The 21,671-nt window shown below is 44.3% G+C and overlaps 1 protein-coding gene across 2 annotated transcripts; it reads right to left on the minus strand.

The window, feature by feature from the left end:
• Nucleotides 1-5,951: 5,951 nt before the first annotated feature.
• LOC149873140 (pantetheine hydrolase VNN2-like) lies at nucleotides 5,952-15,216 on the minus strand. Of its 2 annotated transcripts, XR_016441348.1 has the most exons (8): nucleotides 12,913-15,216; nucleotides 12,709-12,839; nucleotides 10,998-11,190; nucleotides 9,647-9,938; nucleotides 8,939-9,312; nucleotides 8,069-8,239; nucleotides 6,841-6,936; nucleotides 6,093-6,211 (listed from the first exon to the last, which is right to left on the minus strand). XR_016441348.1 is itself a non-coding variant. In XM_090039289.1 (7 exons), the coding sequence occupies exons 1-7, from the start codon at nucleotides 13,123-13,125 to the stop codon at nucleotides 6,092-6,094; spliced, it is 1,494 nt and encodes a 497-aa protein (XP_089895415.1). In that variant the 5' UTR covers nucleotides 13,126-15,207; the 3' UTR covers nucleotides 5,952-6,091. The 2 variants fall into 2 exon arrangements, 1 of the variants encoding a protein (XP_089895415.1); XM_090039289.1 differs by lacking the exon at nucleotides 6,841-6,936 and having other exon boundaries at nucleotides 5,952-6,211; nucleotides 12,913-15,207.
• Nucleotides 15,217-21,671: the final 6,455 nt, after the last annotated feature.

The following is a 21,671-nucleotide window of genomic DNA, read 5'->3' on the forward strand; positions in this document are numbered from 1 at the left end:
TCCCAGCATGGAGCTGGGAGCTCCAGAATGTAAGCAGAGGCTGGAAACACAACCCCACCTCCCTCTCTGGAGCAGCTGTGTGTAGCATGGAGCTGGGAACTCCACCTCATGCCCACTCTCCTGAGTTTTCATCTCTGTACCTTGCAGAGCTTCTCCAGAGGGGAGGGAGGGGGCTGGGAAATAAGGTAACCTTATGCCTCTTTGCTTCACAGGGGGCTGGCCAGAAACTGTCCTGCAAATGGGACAGTAGCTGGCAAGCAGTCCCCTTCTGAGTGTAGGGGTGTGGGACTCACCAGTAGCTGCTCCACTTTTGGGACAGTTCCTGCTGGGTTGGGGGTGCTACCTGACAGGAGGCTTTCTGGCAGCTGTCCCACACCCAGGACAGCTCCTGTTTCACTGGCAGCTGTGTGTCCTGATGCACACAGGGCCAGGAGAGCTCTGCCAAGGAACCAGGATGGGGGCAAGAGAGCTTCCCAGTTCTAGCACTGATTGGTTCCCAGCTTCTTGGGGGAGCCAGGAGCTGAGCATCACCAGGACTGAAGCCAGAGAGCTCCCCATTCCCTCTGACCCCCTCCTGCCTAGGCTGACCGGGAGCAAATTAGCTCCCAGTCAATGTGTACAAGTGTGGTACTGCACAGTAACTACTGCACAGTTAGTCTAGTACCTGTATTTACAGGTACTAGCTAACTGCACAGTAGCCTAAATTACTGGGCAGTAAATGTCCTGCACATGTAGACTGTGATACTTTATTGCACAGTAGATTAGTCTACTGTGAAGTAAAGTGTCTTGTGTAGACACACCTATAGAGAATGTGCGGTAACCACTGGGATATGGTACAGTACGGAAACCACCTCTCCCCCGTCCCTCTGTCACTTTCAGTTCTTTATCAGCTTTACTTTTCTCTTGCAAGTGCTCAATACAAAATGGAGCACAGCATAAAACTAAACATCAGAGGCATAAGAAGTGTAGCAAGCTCATTGAGGGCACGCCAACTATAGTATACAAGGCGAAGGTGGGTGGTGTAGAGAAGTGGAAGGGATGTCATACCTGCCTGGGCTACTGTTTTCATAGGTGCTCCTGTAGCAGCTGCAGAACCAGTGGCAGCAGCACCATGGCTGGGCTCCCTGGGAGTTGTGCCTAATGCCCTATTTGCTCCCCTCTGTCAGATACACATATGCTGGGTGCAGGGCTGTGCCTACTCTGGGAAAGTCTTGAGGGAGAAGCAGCACAATTCTGTTTGCCCCCCTCACTCCCCAAACCCTAGATACACACCTTGGTGTGGTGCTTCACTCCTTGGCTCTTCTGGCTGGGCAAGAGCAGAGCAGATTTACCCCTGCTATGGCAAAGACTGCTGGTGGGAGAAGTCTGGCTTCCCCTCATAGTTGGCAACTGGTGCTGGTACCCAGCTCACCCCAGCCTAGTTATGTTAAACATAGGAACAAGGAACTGGAGGGAACCTCTGGACCACTGAACCTTGCCCCTTCTGTTCAGTTCAAAACCTCACACACAACTGGCTGAATGCTAGAAACACGAAGAGTGCTGCATAACATGCCATAGCTAAACGCAGGGGAGATGAGGGCACTGTGAATGTCCTGCCACTATGATAACAAGTTGGTTAACATATACTCAGAAAATCCTAGGAAATGGTCCATGCCTATGTAACAGAGAATTAATGCCCCCTCCACACTAGATCCTTGCCAATGAACGAAGTAAAATTTTTCTTCCAGTTCCCACCTTTGGTGATTAATACGGCTGAGGAAGACAAGACTCCAGCCAGCAACCTCCGAGTTTTCTAAGTACTGGCAGGAACATTTTTAAACACCCCAGCCAAAAATTTCCAGCCTTAGTGGTGGCTGACATCGCAATGCTTCAGAGAAAGGAAAAAAAGTAAAGAAGGAAAAAAGAAGGAAAAACAGAAGCTGGAAGTACTTAGGAGAGGAAAATATACTCCTTACAGACGTTCAGCAAAATCCCTGCCACACAGGATTACCAGACACCAACCATACTACAAAGGAGTTGCCCAATGCTGGAAATAAATAACAAGTAAACAAATAGGCAATTATTTTTAGTTTTTATTTTTATTTCAGTGGAAAAAAAGTGACTATGTTTTAAGTCTGATTTATTCTGAACTAAATTTTTCCTCAGGTTTTTGGTTTGGCAGTTACACCTACAAATCAGTTGTTCTCAACAATCCTACCAGAATTTAGCTCAGTGAATCCAAACTTTTAGAACACTATTTTAAAAATTATTTGTAAATATTGAATACAAGGCAAGATTAGCCCCCAGAAGGCATAGGAACTTCAGAATCTGGAGGTCTGGCTGACTGATATGTCCAGGCTTTTGAGATCATACCTATTTAAATCAGAATCTTAAATGAGGGATATATCTGAACTACAGCCACACAATTTACTGCCAGTCATCCCAGACTAGCAAGAAGCTTTGTCATAAGAGCTATTATCAATAATTATGTTTTATTAGGGGAGACCAAGGAGTTCTAGTCATCGATCAGCATCCTGATGTATGTAGCCCTGCACAAAAACAGAATATTTGAATAATATATACATTTGAAATAGAGACATTCCATGTGAAGTCACATTATATAAAAAGGATATAAAAAGACACTAGCTGTAGTGCTTTTTCTTTTAAGAAATTCTACTATGATCCTCAAGCAATTTATTTTTGCTCATGATAGAAGAAAGGCGTGCTGTGAAAGTCTCCAATATGCTGGGGGCAATAAAATGTACCCGCAGGTGATTATACTTATACATTATACTCAGAGAAGCAAAAAACCCCCAAATTTATGACCATGCTTAGCTAAGTCAACAATGTTTTGAATCACATTTTTTAATGTTATCATTTTTTATTACTTCATTCGAACATTTAGCCCTGCATCAGTAAAATCTATTAAGGACTTTTTGCAAAGTGTTGCCACTCTTTCTGTGTGATCAGACACATCGTGGACAGGTGGATTTTGTTTGCTTTGGCAAATGTTCAGGGTATCAGGAAGAAATATTGACATGTGAAGAGCAAACTATTCCATCTCAGGAAAGGTTGTAGTAAATTTTCCTCACTTTTTGGTTCATTAGAACACCATCTGGAGCAGCTTTTAGAAAATGGGCAGAGTAACATACATGCAGTCTAGCTAAATTGTATATATTTTCATTTTACCTTTTTCCCTCAGCTCCAGTACAGAGTATGCAAATGCTAGTTCTCTCAGAAAATCAGTCATCCTTCCTCCTCTGAGGAAGCAGTGTTATTATTGGTTTATTTTTGCCAAAGACCAACATAACTTGTTGCTTCTCCTAGAAAGAAAACGAAGTATAAATATTTGAATGACTTTAGTGGAGATTTTTCTGCATTTTTTCCAAGTAGTTAAACCTCCTTGATTCTCTGAAATCCACTCTAGGTCCTATAACAATGGTCATGGAGAGGTGTTACATTTGTGCTGGAAAAATGCCTTTTTTGGGGTGCAAAAACCAAATGTATGGGCAGTTTGTGGAGGAAAACATGGTGCTTCTTCCACAAACGTTTAGCTGTTTCAAACAGCAACTTTGCTGCCTTCTAATGTCCTATATAATGCCTGTTTAGCAACATATAGCAAGACCAGGGCCCCTAGGTTCTCAAATATCCCATAATGGAGGAGGGATATTTATCCATCAGGGAGGAGGCACAAGGAGCAGCCGCCTAGTGCCCTCTGTTTGGAAAGATCAGCTTTGAGGCATCTGCGTAGCTCTCCATGCAGGGGGCTGGAACTCTTGTATGCCCCTATTCTTGACCCGGTCCCTTAGTGCTAAGAGTTTCCTGGAACTTTTTACTAATGGACCTGAACACATGTCCAGATCCAAGTTAAAGTGGTCTGAATGTTGGCAGTAGCCTCTGTTATAAGCTCAGATCTTCTCTGCCCCTGACTCTGGTAGTTGCTGTCACCACCAACTTTCGTACTTGGAGTTTTGTATCAGGTCACCCATCGCTATTCTAATCACCACATCCGCAGAAGTATAGTATCCACATCTGTCCACTGTTGTAGGGTCTTGCTGATAAATAGCGTAAGTGTTCTTCACAAGTTGGCTGAAGAAGGAACAGCTGGTTACTGCAGCTCCACTCCAGACTTGGTTAATAAATACATACCTTAAACAACCCAGGAGTGAACTCATTTACAGTGCTTCTAGAAGTCCTGTCATTACCCTTTCAAGTACAGGAAAGTATAATTGAAGAGCCAAGGTCAGACTTCCTTCCCAGAAGCCACAGGATGTATCATCCTCTGAATATGTTTTTACCCACCTTGTTCCATGGAGCCTGGGCTTCTACAACTCCTGATGGATAAGACTTGAGAGGTCTTTTCATAGATTTCATAGACATCAGGGCTGGAAGGGACCTTGGGAGATCATCGAGTCCAGCCCCCTGCCAATACTTTCAGCAAGATCCCTCCACCCCCTGCCCCAAACCACCTCTAGCCAGCAAGCCCCAATCTTTTCTTCTTCTAGTCCTCATTCCATCTCCTCCCACCCTTGTGCTGCCTTTTGAGCAAATACTCCAGGTTGACACTTACTAACCAAATTGGACTTTTCAGAAATATCAAATTTTAACCTCTTTTTTATGTCTAGTGACAGTTTTGTCCTTGACGCCATAAAGCAATACCACATAAAATACTTACACCAGTCCCCTGAATACCATATGTTCTAAATAATTGGAAAATATTGGATTGCACTGGTCTTACCACCACCTTTTTCCATTCTGTGCCTCAAGACAGGGGATGCAGGAACCAACCAGACATGCGCACAGAACTATTCTAATATAATAAAAGCCTTACCACTTACAGCTGTGTGTCTGTCTGCCTGTAACGCTCCAGACCAACTGTGGGTATGTACTCGGAGCCTTACAGATGGAGAGACAGACAGGCGGAGGCAGAGGCAGGGGTGGACATGGGTGAGGCCAGGCTGTGCTCCCTGCTGCAGGGTGGGGGGAGGACCACCTGTGCAGGAGGCATGGCTTGCACGCTCCCCCGTGCAACATGCCTCAGGGCTGCTCCCCACGCTACACCCTGCAGCTGTGTGCCACTCCCTCTGCGTGCACCCTGCACCACACCCTGGGGACACTTCTCCTGCCACGCAACTGTTGGGTACTCCCTGTGTCATGGCTGCTTTGCGTGCCACACCCTGTGGCTGTGCCCTATGCCGCTCCCACGTAGCCATGAGTCATGCTCCCTCGCAAGCGGAGTGGCGGGGAGGGGGAGTGGAGCAGGGCTGGACCCAGAGTGAGCGGGACATGACCTAGAGAGGCAGTGGGAGTGCAGGGGGAGCAGGGCAAGACCTGGAGCAGCAGTGGGGTTGGGGGGAAGCAGGACAAAACCCAGAACAGCAGCAGTGGAGAGGAGCGGGGCAGGATCCAGAGTGGCAGCAGGAGTGGCGGGGAGCATGGCTGGACCCGGAGCAGCAGCAGGAGGGCACAGGGCCAGATGCTGGTCTCCATCCCCTTCCTGCCCCCATCATTCATGATGGGCATTTTGCTAGTCCCATAATAAGCAGCCCTTTGGCAGAAGAGGCACAATAGGGTTTGCGCTCAGTTAGTACTGGCTGCCCAGTGATGACAAAATGGAACAGGGCAGAAAATCTGCTCCTGAATAAAATAACTGTTTATTTAAAAGTTAACTCATTCTCAGAAGGCCCGGTTACATTAACCTTCACTCAGATGTTTTAATAAGCAACTTCTGATTGTTATAGCATGGATATTTCAGGAAAGTTTACCCTGATATGAGAAAGATAAACCTACTAATTATAGACCAAATGTCAATAAGTCTTTTCAGTTCTGGCCTGTTTAATTTAGTCTCTTTTATCCCCAGTAACATTTTTTTTCATTGTGTGTTCATGTGCTTTTTGTATGATGTAAGGACACTGCCAGCAGTCTCAAGCATGCATTTTGTATATAGGATAATAGAAATAAATGTTCACAAATTAGAAGAATTTTTTTTAATTGAACTCCTTTCTTCTCTGGGATAGCAAACAAAACATTTCTACCATTTTCTTAAGGACAGGATGCATTAGAAAAAAAAGTCATTTGATGATGGCAGTGATGTCAAATCTCAGTAATGACATTATGGGGCGTTCCGTAGTGGGTGTGGTGGATCCTTTTCATAATACCTCCCAAAAAGCGTCACAGTTAGGATTGGTTTAGCTGTGCCATTATTATTTTTCAAACGTCCATCATTTAATACCTAGTTAAAAAGAAAAGGATCCAAATACACTATTAATGGAGCAGTAATATTACATGCCATATAAAAGAGGCACAGTTATAAATTAAATATTAAATATTTTGATGCAGCTATTTCTCTTAAGGTAGTCATGGAAACACGACACACAAGCCAAATCACTCTTGTTCACTTATGATTTTAACTTGTCAGGATACCTCTGTGGTTGAATCACTGAATGGGTTCAAAATATCTGGGGTTTGATTCCCATCTCTGTTATAGCCTTCCTATATGTTTATGAGCCAGGTCTCTAGAATCTCTTCTCCAGTTCCACAAGAAGGGGAAATGAGTTCCTTTTCAGTTTTCTTGGGGTGCTTTCACTGCATGGTGACTTGAGCTGTAAAAATGCCTAGATGGATAGACTGCTACACTGCCCATATTTTAGAAGCCTCCATTCAAAGTTCTGAGGACAGATTAGCAAAAAGATTCACAGTCTCTAAAGGATCTCAATCACAATTTTTAAAACATTCCACTATACTAAGTAATAAAACCTCACTAGGTCCTGAAGCTTATGAAACTTGTTTGTTGTACAGACTGGAATGGTAATAGCACAATAGCTGCAGCTCATAAACCTCATTAAGTGAGCAGTCACATACCTATGATTGTTACTTTCACCTTGAAGATACTGGAAGACCTTTTCTAGTCCTTGATACAGTATATTTTTATTTAAAGGCAAACATTGTGTTCCAGCACTAAACAGATGAGAAAATACAGTCAGCTCTTGCACTGACCAAAACATTCCTTATAGAATTAAATTTTCAATAACAACTAGGGTTTGTAGATGTCTGTTTTTCAGAAACTCAGTTTGAGACACTGCTTCTTAGAATCCAGGCCCTCTTAAAATGTTTTTCTAAAAGGGGACATGAAAGCTGAGGAAAATAAAATCATTTTAAAACAGGCTATACTAACAAGAAAAAAAGAAAGAATAATGCAACAATCACCATTGAAGAACAACAAAAATGATCAGAGGCCTAGGAAACATGACTTATAGGGAAAGGCTGAAAGGTCTCTCAACCTTTCCCTATAAATCATGTTTCTGTGGCTGTTGGGGACAGGACTAGGAGCAATGGCCTCAAACTTTAAGGGAAATTTAGGTTAGAGAATTAGGAAAACCTTTCTATGAGGGTGGTCAAGCATTGGCACAGACTACCTAGAAAAGTTGTGGAATCTCCATGCCTAGACATTTTCAAGAGTGGGAGAGAGAGATACCTGGGAAAGATGGTTTAATCAGGGATGATCCTGTCTTGAACAGGGTGGCTAGATGACCTCTTGAGGCCCCTTTCAGCCAAACTGTCCTATGATCACTACTGACAGTATCTCAGTCAACAGGAGTACTTCATCTTAACAACATTGTTTGGGGAGGTTTTTTTGTGTTTTGTTTTGTTTTATACTATGGCATTATATCTGATGGGGAGCATCCACCCAGCAACTAATCATGCACAGTAGGCTTCACTGTGTGCAGGCAGATAGGTGACTCCATACATGTGTGACTGGGTGAGCATAGTTCATAAAATTGTAGCCAGACAAAAATCCACAACTTGTGGATATTCAGTGTCAGAGGATAAGCATGTCCATATTCATGTGGATATGATTCTAAACTGGGTGTCAATGCCAAAATGCAATCAGAGAGCTAGACAACTGTTGTTTGGGCAAGTTAAGTGAAATAGGATTTGGCTTACATGCATGTCTCACTGCCTTCCTAAGGCACGGCCTGTAGTTCAAAGTTGGACTTGGCTTTTCTTTAACTTCATTCCATATCAATTTCCATTTCCATGCCAGGGTACAAATAAGTTAGCTCAAAGCAGCTCAAGGACATCTCCCTACCTGAAATTCTCCTGGTGCCAGTCGAAGCCCACTGAGCAAGACTTCTGGAAAGACGTACTTAGTCCCAAATGTCCCACTGAGGGAGAATGCCTCAAACCTGGTCTGGGTAGTTGTTACTGGCTGTCCACAAGTTTTTAAATCCATTCTTTTACATTTCAGGAGTGTGCATATCTGTGGGGAAGAGAACAGAACAGAACTTTTACAGAACCTAGAGTGAACAAAAGTTGGGATTTACTTCCAAGAAAAGCTTTCTTTGCATGGGTGGATCCAGGAGGAGGAGCTAGAAGGGTGGAGGCAGTGCAACCACACATCTCTGAGTTCATTGGTTTCTGAGTTAACCTGCTTCTTAGCTTGACCTCAGTCAGGGCTGCTGCCAACAAGCTGACTCTGGAACCCAAGGAGTGGCCACTTCTTTCTCCCCCTTTTCCCCCGCTGCCAAATTTGGTGGCAGGCAAGCAGGTCAGGGTTGAGTGCAAATGGTAGCTTTTACCCCGCAGGCTCTGGAACTGCACTGAAACAGCAGCTCCACCAGCAGTTGTGCAGCCAAGCCAGTGAGCTCAGAGACTTTACTGCACATGTATTACACAAACAAAGGGCATAGGTAGGCCAAGAGGGAGCTATCAGGCCTAAGGGCAGGATTTAGATTAGTGGGTCCAGGAAAGATCCAGTGTGGGAATAGTTCAGATTAAGTCTCACTCTAAAGTCCATGAGCAGCCTCCCTTACCCAGCTTTCATTAAGGTGAGGCAGGAAAGCAACTGAGGGAAAGTGATATGAGAATCAGAGCCAGGCAGGAGCCACACAGCTACCAGGGGACATCACAGCCACCCCTGTGGCCACAAGCCTGTTACACAGCCATAGAGGCAAATTACCTGCCAGCAATATTTTATAACAGAGCCATGAAGTCCATCAAAAGCACCCAGTACATAAACTTCATCTTCTCTCTTCTCTACCATTCTATAGATCAAATGACAGCAAAGGTCTTTCTGGCAAACTGTATGATTTCCTGCTATAGTAATAAGTTCAGTGAAGGTGAAGTTATCACGGTGAACAGCTCCCATAAAAGTATTTTTATCTACATGGAATTGTTTGATGCTTGTAGCATATGAGCTCCAATTGACAGCAGCAGGATAGGTGGGAGAAAGATGAGGGTATGAGCTCAATTGTGTAGTCAGGAGATGACCGTTCTCCGTTTCCATGTCATAATGATATGCTCTGGGTCCATCTGGTGCATAGATACCACTGCCTGTGAATGGCAAATATGATGCCTTTCAACCAGCTGAGTGGTCATATTGTATCTGTAAGAGCGATGGATTCCCCATTACAGCTATACAAGCGTTTCATTGTTTGGAGTAAAACTAAATTAAATCAATTAATTAAAAATCAGTTCTTTAGCAAAACTAGAAAGGACTTTGCCAAAGAGAACATAGGAGAAGATTATATATCTTTGAAGAGAAATATAGAACCCCTGATGTGATTAAATAAGATTGTCCTTGTTTGGAATTAATATCTATTTCCGAACAGAATTAGAGATTAAAGATAAATCATCATTCCCCCTCCCCCCCCATATTGCAAATTACCTGTCATAGCCATAAGGGTATTGTGTGTGTTAGATGCTAGAAGGTTGACACCCATCCCCATAGCCCAAGCTGAGTGGATTTCAATAGCAGTCAAAAATGGCAGGACATTCATCCAAGCTGTTGGAAACAACACAGTATCTACATGTAATTTTTTCACTAAGACAACAGCTGGGTCATGGAAAAGGATGTCGAAGCAAGTGAAAATGCCAAAGTTTCCAAAGGTTGTGTTGAAGGTGACCATTTCCAGCTCTTTAGGGTAATCAAACTGTGTTTCTGACCTAAATAGATTATACTGTTAAAAAAGAATTAGAAATATAAATTAAGATATGTCAGTGATTGCTTACAGCTAATTTATAAAACTGAAAAAATCATCCCTGAACTATAAGCTATTCTGCTGGCTTATGCCAATAAAACCTGACTGAGTACATTAGTCAGTGGTGACATGTAGGGGGTGCACAGGGGTGTATGTGCACACCCTGAGAGCGCTGGTGCACCCCCTGACAGGCCACACTCCCTGCTTAGGCAACAGGAGCGGGGGCAGGTAGGAGTACCGGTCTCCCCCGAGAGCGCCAGTCGGGGAATGGGAGCCTGCAGCCACTTCCAGGAGTGCTGTGGCCACTTCCAGGAGCACCACAGCTGCTTCCTGTCTGTTGAGACTGGCCATGCCCCCTGCCCCTCCCCCATCTCCAGTTGGAGAGATTGGCTGCAGAGAGATTGTCCACAGTCGAACCCCCCACCCCCCAGTCAGAGAGATTGGTTGCAGGGGGACCCCCCCAGATACTGACTGATTGTGGGGGGGCACATGCCCCCCCGACTAAGGTGGCACCAGTTGCCCATGATACTAGTTATATATTCACTGCATTAGAGATATTTGACAGATTGAAGAAGAACTGAGAAAGAGGTCTAATTTAAGTTCCAGTTTTACAAGGATTCTTCTCATTTTCTGAGCACAGGTACAGGTCTTGAAAATTACACAAGTATTATTAATACATAATTGTATTGAGATAGCAGTCCAAGACATGGGAAGAGACCTTGTTCTGCTCTATGCAAGTCTTAGAATGTTCCCTGCCTCAGAACTGACCGAGTAAGGGGCTCATTCCCAAATTTAGCTAATAAGATTTTTTTTAAAGGAAGTGTGAGCCATCATGAAGAAACAGCCAAAATGATGAGGAAGCTTGTAATAAGAGTGAGCTCTAGGCATCCAAGAAAAGCACATTCAGAAGTTGAGAACTCCCCACTAGTATCTTTTTCCCTGTTCAGTCCCTTGGCCCAGTCACCCAACAACATCATGATGAAAAGGAATCAATTAATTACCTGCTAAAATAGAAATGGTAATAAAAGCATTCATTACCTTGTGATAACGTGCTACCAGCTTCCCTTGTGAATCAAAGACAACATTAGTATTGTACTGATAATGACCATCTCTGGGGCACTTGGCATCACTGCAATTACAGGGCTTCTTGTCCCCCATATTTGCCACTACATAGATGGAGTTGTTCCTTGCCAAACAGCTGAGTCTTTCTTGCACTGGTGCGGGAGCAAATCTAGTTTGTAAGTGGTGAAAGGAAAACCAACAGGATCAAAACAAATTAAGAGTATGAATGAGGATGAAATAGACTTGACATCATTATTTCAATGGATGAAAACCCCACAAGTGATGCAAACAGGATTGATCAAATGGAACGTAATGGTAATGACTAAGGGGTGTACGTACAGATGTTATTTCTTTCACCATTTAAAGCATTGTATTGCTGTGCCTTAACAGAAGTGCACAGCTTTACAGCACTTTAGAAATGGGTACAGCTCTTTAAATTAATCCCTCTTAAATAAGGTATTAAATTTGAAACTCTGTATTTTGCAGCAGTTTAGCAACCTACAGCACTTCAAATAACTTCTGTATGCTGGCCAAATTTCTGGTGATTCCACCAGTATCCCATGGGCTTTGCAAGCTGCTGCCTGGCTGTTTGGCAGATGTGGTGCCTGTTCCCAGTGCAATGTTTAAGAGTGCTGTAAGTTCATACTGCTATAAAAAGTGCTCTAAATTACAGTGCTGTAAAACATACATGGAGCACTTCTGAGTTAAGCAGAACCTTTTAAAAAAGAGAGATAGAAGCACAATTTCTCCCTAAATTAACTAAATGGAGGTCCACCTAGGAGAGATCTTGGAGGAAGAAAGGACGTTCACTAACGCGGCCAGTGCTGATTAATAATGTAGACATGTAATAGCATAATAAAGGTTAAAATATTTTCTGAAAGGTCAAATTTTAGTCCATTTTCAAATAATCTTACATCCATGTGGTTCTATCACCTGCTGTTCAAAGCAGCCATATTACTAGCAGATAAACTTGACAAGGGCAGCATTAGCAGTTTGAAGCAAGAGGTCACACAATTTACACCCTTCAGAACTGGGGAATTCATGCTTCAGACAGCACCAGAATAGAAGAAGAATACAGTAGTCTCAGTGATGGAAACAAAAAAGACAAAGCATATCATCAGGGTGCCACCTGCTGGTACACCATTTAAAACCTTTCCGTATAACAACAAAAATCATAGTCCAGATGAATGCTGAAAATAGCAATTCTTTGAAATCAAATGTGTTTAAGTGAAAGTCTCCTATGTAGGGGAGGATCAGCCTTACCTTAGCTTATGTTACACACTATCTTCACATAACACAATTAAGGCAATAAAGTAAATGGGGAAAAAAGAAAAAATTAGAAGGCAAAAAGAAGAGAACAGGGCAAAACAAGCCTGAAGCTTCTCCACTCTGTTCCTTGGGTACAAGTTAAGAGTCAGGTTATCTCAAGACCTTTCAACAGTCAGTGTTTCATATTATTGCCTTACTAAGGAGTTTGGTGCATCTGATTTATAAAGCAATTATTTTTACCTGGATGTCCCCTTTAGTTGGTGTGGAGATGGGATATATTGGGCTATCTAATGGCTGCATATAAAAATCATAGGGCTGAAGGCAAAAAGACTTGGGAACTATGTTGCTTTTGTTAGTAGACCATTTCTATCAAGATCATTGCAGCATGTTAAAGCTGTGAACACAATGTAAATCATACCTTTGGGGATTGGTACATGGAATCCAGTTCACCTGTGGATCTGGGATATCCTCCAGGTAAGGGTAAAGGGCTTCTCTTGTGAAGTTCCAGCCGTAAATACCATCTTCTGGAGTCACGATGATGTGTGCCCCCTGGCAAAACAGGCTAAATTAAGCACTTGCTATCATTGTCAAGCAAATAACCCAGGGAGCCAACAGACAATACCTGCTGAGCAGCTTCTTTGATGGCTACTTCCAAAACATCTATATTTCTGTTCATCAGTATCAAAGCTTCATCAAGAGGCACAGGCTTGTCAGTGACATCTGGCAGAATAACAGCATGCTCATACACTGCTGCAGTGTACATGTCCGATGCAAATACCTGAAGAACTGAGAGTGCAGAAATCATAGCATATAGATGTGGCTGGAGAGACATCATAGCTGAAGCTGGAGAGTCACTGAAAAACTGAGAGCTGGCATCTAGAGAGTTCAGGTGCTGAAGTTATTATTGGTTTACTTTGAAAGCCTCTTGCATCATCATCATCATGTGAAAACCCAGTGTTACTCAACAAGATTACAACACAATACTATGAGGTGAGACTATAACATTACATAACTAGAGTGCCACAGCCCAAAAGTATAACAAGGAATTTACAAAACAAAAATAAACCTAAGGTAGCAAGTACTTTCATTTAATCAGAGCTAGAAACCCAGCAACAGAACAGAAATAGCAGACCAGGTATTCTCCCAAGCTGGGTTAACATCCATTATGTTTGGTCTCAATCAACAGCTAATAACTAGCTGTGTTCATTTTTATCATTGGATGTTTGTATGAAATACAGTTTTCAATATAAAATGTGTATTGTAGTGATTGAGGGAAACCTAATCAACAAATTATCTTTTTGTTAATGCTGTGGTGTGAGAGGTTGGGCACAGACAGAAGGGACAAATTTTTGCCTTATCTGGCCACAGAAAGTGGTCTATAGTAGTGACCAAACACAAGTGCATGGCTGCAGACCAATTACAAAAAGACCAGTCAGATGAAAATGAGGAAACCCATTGTATGATGGTTCAGATGAAGTGGTTTCAAAGCAGAGCATCTTCTGTAACTTGTATCTGCCCTGCCTCCCTGCCTGTTGCTGTTTTCAGAATGGAAAGGAAGAAAGGGAGTGGAGGGTGTTCAGTCTGGGGTTTTTTCATCCCCTCCTGGAGGGTGAGGTGAGAGTACTGGAGGCCCCTGGGGTGTGGGGCTTCCACAGCACTTCACAGCACAGACTAGGAGAGAGGAGGGGCCATTGCCTGGGAAAACTGGCTACAGGCTAGCAGCCAGCAGTTAGATTCCCCTCTGGAAACAACAATGAACTTCTGTTTGATCCAGGGGATCCTTGTAACTCAGAATGCTTCCTACAAATTGTTCTCCGTTACAGCAGGGAGCTGGACTTCTGTCTGCCCAAGGCATTGCCACTTAATGATAGCTGAGTCCATATCTATGGGAACTTAATTAGCGTATGTATTAAGTGGTTTAGAAACTCTGGGAGGAGATCCTCAGCTGAACATGAACAAAATTTCAGGGAAGAAAATGCAAAAAGGAGGAAGAGATAAGTAAACCATGGAATGGGTGGGAGTCTCTGGGAGGATCAAACAGACCTAGATTTTTAGGAGGAAAGGAGGTGAGGGGACCCAGCCAGAGAAGCTAAAAATATCACCCCAGAAATGAGTGGTGCTGATAGCCATTTGAAGCAAAGAGAACATCTGGAGGCAGCTCCAAGTTGGAAGAGAGCAGCACAGGAGTTTTGTTTCATTTCTGTATACTTATTTCTAAACCTAACAACTCTTTTTTCAGTCTTATGGTTTTATAAGTTTGTCCTCTTATAAGAGTGATTTGGAGGCAGCTGGTAGAAGCAGTCTCTCCATTCCTATGTGAATAGCAGTCCTGTCTTCACAGCCTCAGGAAACCCCAAGAGTTTACAGGATTCTCATTCCATAAGCTGTAGGTCCTGCTCAGGGTGCTGGTGGGACCAAGATTTGCTGGGGGGAAATGAGCCTCTCATAAGAAAAATCCAGTGGAGCACCAAGGATACACAGCAAGATATTGAGGAAAGGGCTTGAATCTCTTCATCACCCCAAAGGAAGTCCAGATTTTGTCATAGTTATATGCTGCTATTGTTTTCCCCTAAAGAAAAAGAAACCCTAAAATACATGGTCAGAATACTTTTGTTTTAGATTAAGAGAAAAAATTATGAGATGCCTCTCTGAGAAAACATAAAACTAGTAAAGCAAATAGACACTGATGGGATTGCAAAGAGTCATGGTATAAATCCCCTCTTTTCACTCTCCTGACCCTTCTGCAACTCATTGGACTAATTCTTCATGCACCAGATTAGGGCAGCCCAAAGCTATCCAGTCCTTCTCTCTAAGTTAGAGTATATGCATCTGCTCTTATAATGATGGATTGTGGTTTTCTCTGTTTAAAAATTGCAAATTCTCTGATTTAAAAAAATCACAAATTCTCTTATTTAAAAACCCTAAATCCACAATTAAAATGAAATACTGCTATATATATATCATTTAAACACAATGATATTTACAACTTTAAAGCAATTTGGAAGATTTAACAGTGCTTCAATCACTATAATAAAATATATTCAAGGTAGCTATAAACTTTGGTATTTGATTTTGGGTTTTTTATCATGGAAAATCAGAGCTTTCCCTGGCTCCTTAGCTCACCAGTATGGAGGTCCAGGCCCCTCACATCTGCCCCACAGCCCCCCACCCCAGCTGGTGCCCCTCACTCCTTACCCACAGCCCTGATGGTGACCTTTACTCCCCATCCTCAGCCCCTCCCCAGCCCTGCTGGAGGGCCCCCCCAGCTGGTAGGGCTATGGGACCAGAGACCTGAGTCCTTAGCCCCCTGGCCCTACAGCAGTGCCTGAGCCCTAGCTGCTGCATCAAAGTGGAATTTGGAGCTCAGTTCCCCCTTCCCCCCAGTTCCAGGTGACATAGCCGGAGTGAAGCCCATAGATGCAGGCAGATGCAAGCTGCCCACTACGGGCTTGGGCTCCCTACCCTGCTGCCTTCCCCCTCCATGGCCCAGTGGGAAGGACCTGGCACAGCAGGATAGAGTGGGGTCAGGTGGGGAAGCTCCTTGCCGCTGCAAGCTCCACGCTGCCCTGGTGAAGTGCCCCCTGACTGCTCAGCAGTAGTGAGAGGTCCAATTCCATGCTGCTGTTGCACAAAGGCCATTCGTTTCCCTGGAGGCAACACAGAGATCACAGACACACAGACATCAGTCGGCACAAAAGGATGTATTTGTTTGCAAACAAAGGTCAGAGAGTGGAGCTTTGAAGCTCAGATCACCTCTCTGGCAAACTAAATGCGTTTGCAAGAGGAATTTATCTTCTCTCTCCTGGGCACGTGTGCAGACACAGGAATTCTTGCAGCTTACTTCCGTTTCATACAAACATACATGTAACTACATCATTACATACATTGCATGTATAGTATAATTAGCTATTTGAGTATGCGGGGCGGAGAGGTAAATATGCAACAGCTCATTAAGCATACTCAATGCTACAAGAGTTCAAAAGTTTATACCCCAAGGCCATACAGCTAAATTCCAGTCTCTGTAATCAGTATGAGAAAGTTTAAGGAGGATGGGGGAGAGGAGCCTTGGACAGTATTTCTTTCTTATCAGGAGCAAGATGCAAGTGCTTTTCTAACACTGCTACCCCCACGGCTGCCAGCCTGGCAAGTGGCACCTTCTCAAGGCAGCACAGGGCTCACAGCAGCAAGAAGCTTCTCTGCCAGGCCCCACTCTCCCTGGCCACGCCAGGTCCCACCTGCTGTGCCCAGGGGGCAGCAGAGCAAAAACCTCAAACCTGTAGTAAGCAGCTGTATCCACCCTGTGAACAGATCTGGGGAGCACATGCCCCCCTGCCCCACTGGGAGCCAGCCCCACCCCCTACCCCATGGATGAGTTGCCTGTGGCCCCATCCCACTCCCTGATGGGGCCCTGTGGCCACACATTCTGGTCCTGGGCCCCAAGCCCCACACACTGCCCGGGCTGGGCAGCAGCAGCAGCCCAGCTCCAGTCAGCCCAGCTCCTTCCCTCCCTCCATTCCTGTGCAGGCCTCAATCTCCCCTCACCCCAGCCCACCAGACTTACCTGTGGGAGCTGCTCTCCAGGCTGCCTGGTGGGCATGTGCATATACATATACATGGGGTCCCCTGCCTGACCGCCCTTCTCCTGCTCTCCCCCAGCCCCTTGCAGGCTGGAACTCTGCATGTCTGCAGAGAGCCCTTTGCAGAAGTGAAAAATCTGAGTTAAAATCTCTGTTAAAATAAAAAGATCTTTTTTTTTTTCTCGGTTAAAGGGAAAATCCACATTTCTTTCCGTTTTTCTGTGGGAAATGCAAAACCTGGATCCCTGCTAATAACATGCAGAGAGATTAACCCAAAATGCTGCATCTCTTCACAGGAAGCAGAGTCATGTTAGAAAGTCTGAAAGCGTAATACTGGGGAAACTGAAGTACAAGAGTTACCCTGCTCTCACAATCCCGTCTCTGTGCAGGCTAGTGACATTTGTGCAATTGTTCAGGTACAGCCAATGCATTTAGTTAAATATCTACCATGTTAAAAAGAACAAAGGTGGATGCATGATTCTGTTCCTGTTGGCGACAACCTCCATCCTTTGGGTTCCATACCTTCCAGGACTCATTTTTTATGTATTTTCTCCTGAAGGAGGAATTAAACAATACCACCGGTTTTAAACATACTTCTCTGCCACCGCCCCATAGGCAGACACTGGAGAGGATTCTCCAGCTCCCTTGAAAGTAGGATGGTCGTGTTGGGTCTGGATTTAAAATCCAGATACCTTGTTTTGGAAGCAGGGAGTGGGGACCCACTCTCAGACCAACCATGACCTTTCCACTTGATAATAGGCAAATTTATTGATACACAGTGTTAACAGAAAAGAAGCAGTACAAACAATGAAGCAATTCTATATATCTGCCAAATTCTAGGGCTGTCATCAGAGTTAAAAACTGCCAGGACGCAGTCTTCACTCTGAGGCACTCTCTTATGTGTCAGATGTCAGCATCTCAGCAGCCTGGAAGTGGGACGCCGAGGCCCACTCCCCGCTCCAGTGGAGTACATAAGATGGGCTGCTGGTTGTATGTGCTCCATGGTGGCCTCGGGGACCCTTCCCTAGGGGCAGGGATGTGGACCCCTCTCAGGGAGGAAAAGGGGGGATGGAAGGGACCAAGGAGGGAGGGAGGAGGGATGGGACAAAGGGAGGGGCCCTTTGTTACTCTCAAGTCTCTACTTTTGTACTCTCCTCCCCTCTTGATGACTCCTGATGACTCTTCATCCGCAGCTGTCTCTGGTTGGTCCCGCACAGTCCACGTACTGTGTCATCAACACATTACAAGCCCCTTGTGTGCACACATATTAACTTTGTCTTTCTGGGCCTTTGCCTAATTTGTTCTGTTCCCCCAAAACCAGGACTAAGCTCCATCCCTGCCTGCTCTGATGCCTTGTTAGCTGGTGCCACTTATCTTGTGTTATGGGCAGCATGGTACCTACTCCTTTGGTTCCCAGCCTTGTTGGTCTTGTTGTGTTAGACAAGCTGTCTGCTCATAATGAGAAACTTTATGTGTGACACCCAAGTTTTTTAGAAATCAATTAATCCAGGCTGTCCATCTTAAACCACTCTAATGAATATGCATATACCTATAAGCCAATTTCCAAAAAAATCCTTTAAATACCATTTTTAAGTCGACAGGTGGGGGTGTGGAAGGTTCTAGAGGGAGCGATAGCTAGAAGAGGCTCCCTGTGAGGAGACATGGATGGAGGAAACTATCTGTTAGTGAGGGGAGGTTGACCTGCAGGGAATTTCCATAGACATTTTATGAGGACTGGATGGTAGTCCAAACACATGCTGAAGATTTTATTAGTTTTGTTTTACCATAGCCTGTAGTCAAAACATTTGATCACTTTTCCTTTCCGTGTAATAAACCATTTTCTGTTATTTGACTGAAGTGCCTGTGATAAATTGTGATTTCTAGACAAATGAGTAACATGGACATACCCATTCGAGAAAGTGAGGACAAATAAGCTTACACAAATCCAGGTTATACCTCTGGGAGCACCCCAAAACCTGGGTTTTTGTCACTGTCTCATACAGAGGGTTAGTATGTTAATGCGAGAACTTATAGCTTCTTTATCTGCTTGCCTCCTTGACAAAAGTTGTTTCTTGAAGACAAACAAGTCTTTTATTGCCAAGATTATTAAAAACTATGTTAACTTGTATTAGTTGTTTTAAGGAAATATATTTGGAATACATTTGTAATATATCTGGGGTATATTTTTCTGATATAAATTTGTCTTGTATATTTGGAATGTATTTGTCTTAAAATGGATACTGTAATAGAGGTTGGAACCAAATTTCTGGGTCCAAATAAATACCAGAAGTTGAGCAAAAAAACATAAGCCCTTGACCAGAAGACTTAGAACTGTCTTCCCTTCCCTTCTATTGGAGGGAAGGGAAACTGCCAACTACGGTCAAATTCATTTCCCTATAATTCTACCGCCTAAGTTTTCATCAGAATTTATTTTCCTTAAGGCTTAAGGCACTTTTATATGTGTTCTGGTGGTGGGAGGGGGAGCTGCTTTAATTAAAGCACTGCAGCGTCTCATGTATCGGTGTGCCCACGCTTCAGAATGGCGGTGGGGGTGCTTGAACTAAAGCTTGCTCAGTGAATTTTAGGTAAAGCTCCCCCACCACTATTTTGAAGTGCAGGGACACTGATACATGAGATGTGGAGGCTGGCTGGAGCATGGTGATTGCTATGCTCCAGCAGACTCGATTAGTTGAGTCTGCTCCAATGCGCTGTAATTACAAGTGAGCAGTCTCCTTACACATGTCATCCTCCCGCTGTACTTGGCTTTGGTGAGACCACAGTTGGAGTACTGCATCCAATTGTGGGCTCCACAATTCAAGAAGGACGTGGAGAAGCTTGAGAGAGTCCAGAGGAGAGCCATGCGCATGATCAGAGGACAAGAGAACAGGCCTCATGAAGAGAGGCTATGAGCCATGGGACTCTTCAGCCTGGAGAAGCGCAGGCTCAAGGGGGACCTGATGGCAGCCTCTAAGTACATCAGGGGTGTGCATCAGGATCTGGGGGAACACCTGTTCACCAGAGCACCCCAAGGGATGACAAGGTCCAACGGTCACAAATTCCTGCAATGCCGTTTTAAGCTGGACATAAGGAAAAACTTCTTTATTGTCTGAGTCCCCAACGCCTGGAACAGACTCCCCCCAGAGGTAGTGCAAGCACCTACTCTGGACACTTTCAAGAAACATTTGTATGCCTATCTTGCTGGGATCCTTTGACCCTAGCTGACTTCCTGCCCCTTGGGCAGGGGACCAGACCCAAGCTGTTACGAGGTCCCTTCCAGCCCTAATGTCTATGAAATCTATGAAATCTATGTACAGGCACCCTTAGTGTGTATGTGATAATAAGTATCTCTCCTCACTCTATTTAATATGTCCTGGGTATGGAGTCACCATAAAAGCACAAGACTGGGTATTAAAGACACAAGGCTGCCAATCTGAAGTCCCTATGCTTTGTATGGAAAAGTCTGAATGACAACCATGATGGGTTTGGCCATTTTGGTGAAGCAAAACCACCTGCACAGTGTGATGTGATTGGTCTAATAGTACAGCAGAACGCTGAGCCTCTGAAGAGGACTAGTCAGATCCACAGCAGCAGAAGAGAGCTGGCTTTCTGGCAAGAAGCAACTGAACTGGTTGCAGAAAATGGTGAAGAAATGACTCCATGTTGGAAGAAATGATTGGTGAAGAAATTATTCCATGTTCCATTCCTCTGTACCATCAAGGGTGGCAGCAGCACCACTGATCTGACTTCAAAGCTGAGCTAAATCACTGAGTGACACTGACTTGGCAGAGCAGTCAATCTATTGAGACTAAATCAGAGGTAGATGATCCTTGGACATTCTGGGCATGTCCAGATGACTGGGAGCATTTCTTTCCCCATTGCACTGCTGCTACTTGTCCCCAGGGAATGCCTATGCCATGCACACTCTGGCACTCAGCAGGTCACCCTGGGTGGGATAAGGGAGTCTGAGACTAGCAACTGTGCTGGCCCCAGCAGCCTTACCAGACTTACCAAACTGCACCAAAGTGCTCTGGCAGCAGAAAGCCTGGCTGGCAGCTGCAGCCTGGCCCCAGCTAGCCAGGCTCTGGTTTTGGGCACTGCGTGCTGCCACTATGTGCACTGCCCCACTTTTTTCTGTGTGGGTTTTTTTGACCCTGGGATCTCCCAGGATCAAAATAACCCATGACACTGCAAGGTAGCAAAGGGGGAACACCTGCACGTGCAGTGTGTGGTGCTACAGATGGGTCTGCAGCACCACATACCACATGTCCATGCTCATCTGGATGTGGCCACCAAGGCTGATTCAGCCAGTGAGCAGGGTTTTCAGTAAGAGAGGTAAGACTGAAGCCTGACCACCTTTATTACACTAGAGGGCACAAATATAACATGGCACACTTAACAGTGACACACTTCAAAATTGTTTGTCTTTTATCAATGATCCTTTTTCAGGATGATAAATAGTGGCTTATTGCTGTGCGTCACCTGTATCCTAATTTTTAGGGAGTTTTAAAGGCTGATGAGGTCCTACAAACATTACATATGTCCCTACCTATGATGACTGGTTTAGATAATATATGCTGATTTATCAAAATTTCTATGCCCATGGCCTTACACTCCTGACAAGTAGACAGGACAAAAATCTCAAGCATCCTGCCAGATGTGCTTTAAAGAACTGCACTTGTATACTAGTTGATTAGCTTAACTGACTGCATAAGTCTAGCATTTATGTCCTTGCATCTTATACAGAAATAAACCACTAAGTTTTTTTCCCTACTAGTTGCAGAATTATCTAAAATTATAAAATGTA

Source organism: Crocodylus siamensis, chromosome 1 (genome assembly GCF_052110815.1).
Source record: "Crocodylus siamensis isolate JL-2025a chromosome 1, ASM5211081v1, whole genome shotgun sequence".
Classification (NCBI taxonomy): domain Eukaryota; kingdom Metazoa; phylum Chordata; order Crocodylia; family Crocodylidae; genus Crocodylus; species Crocodylus siamensis.

Excerpts from the sequence above, each read along its gene's own strand:
- LOC149873140 (XM_090039289.1), bottom strand. The coding sequence starts at position 13,125 with ATGATGTCTCTCCAGCCACATCTATATGCTATGATTTCTGCACTCTCA. Across the intron at positions 11,191-12,708 it reads CCATGTACCAATCCCCAAAG|ATTTGCTCCCGCACCAGTGC; the intron begins GTATGATTTACA and ends CTTACAAACTAG. Across the intron at positions 6,212-8,068 it reads TGGCACCAGGAGAATTTCAG|GTATTAAATGATGGACGTTT; the intron begins GTAGGGAGATGT and ends CTTTTTAACTAG.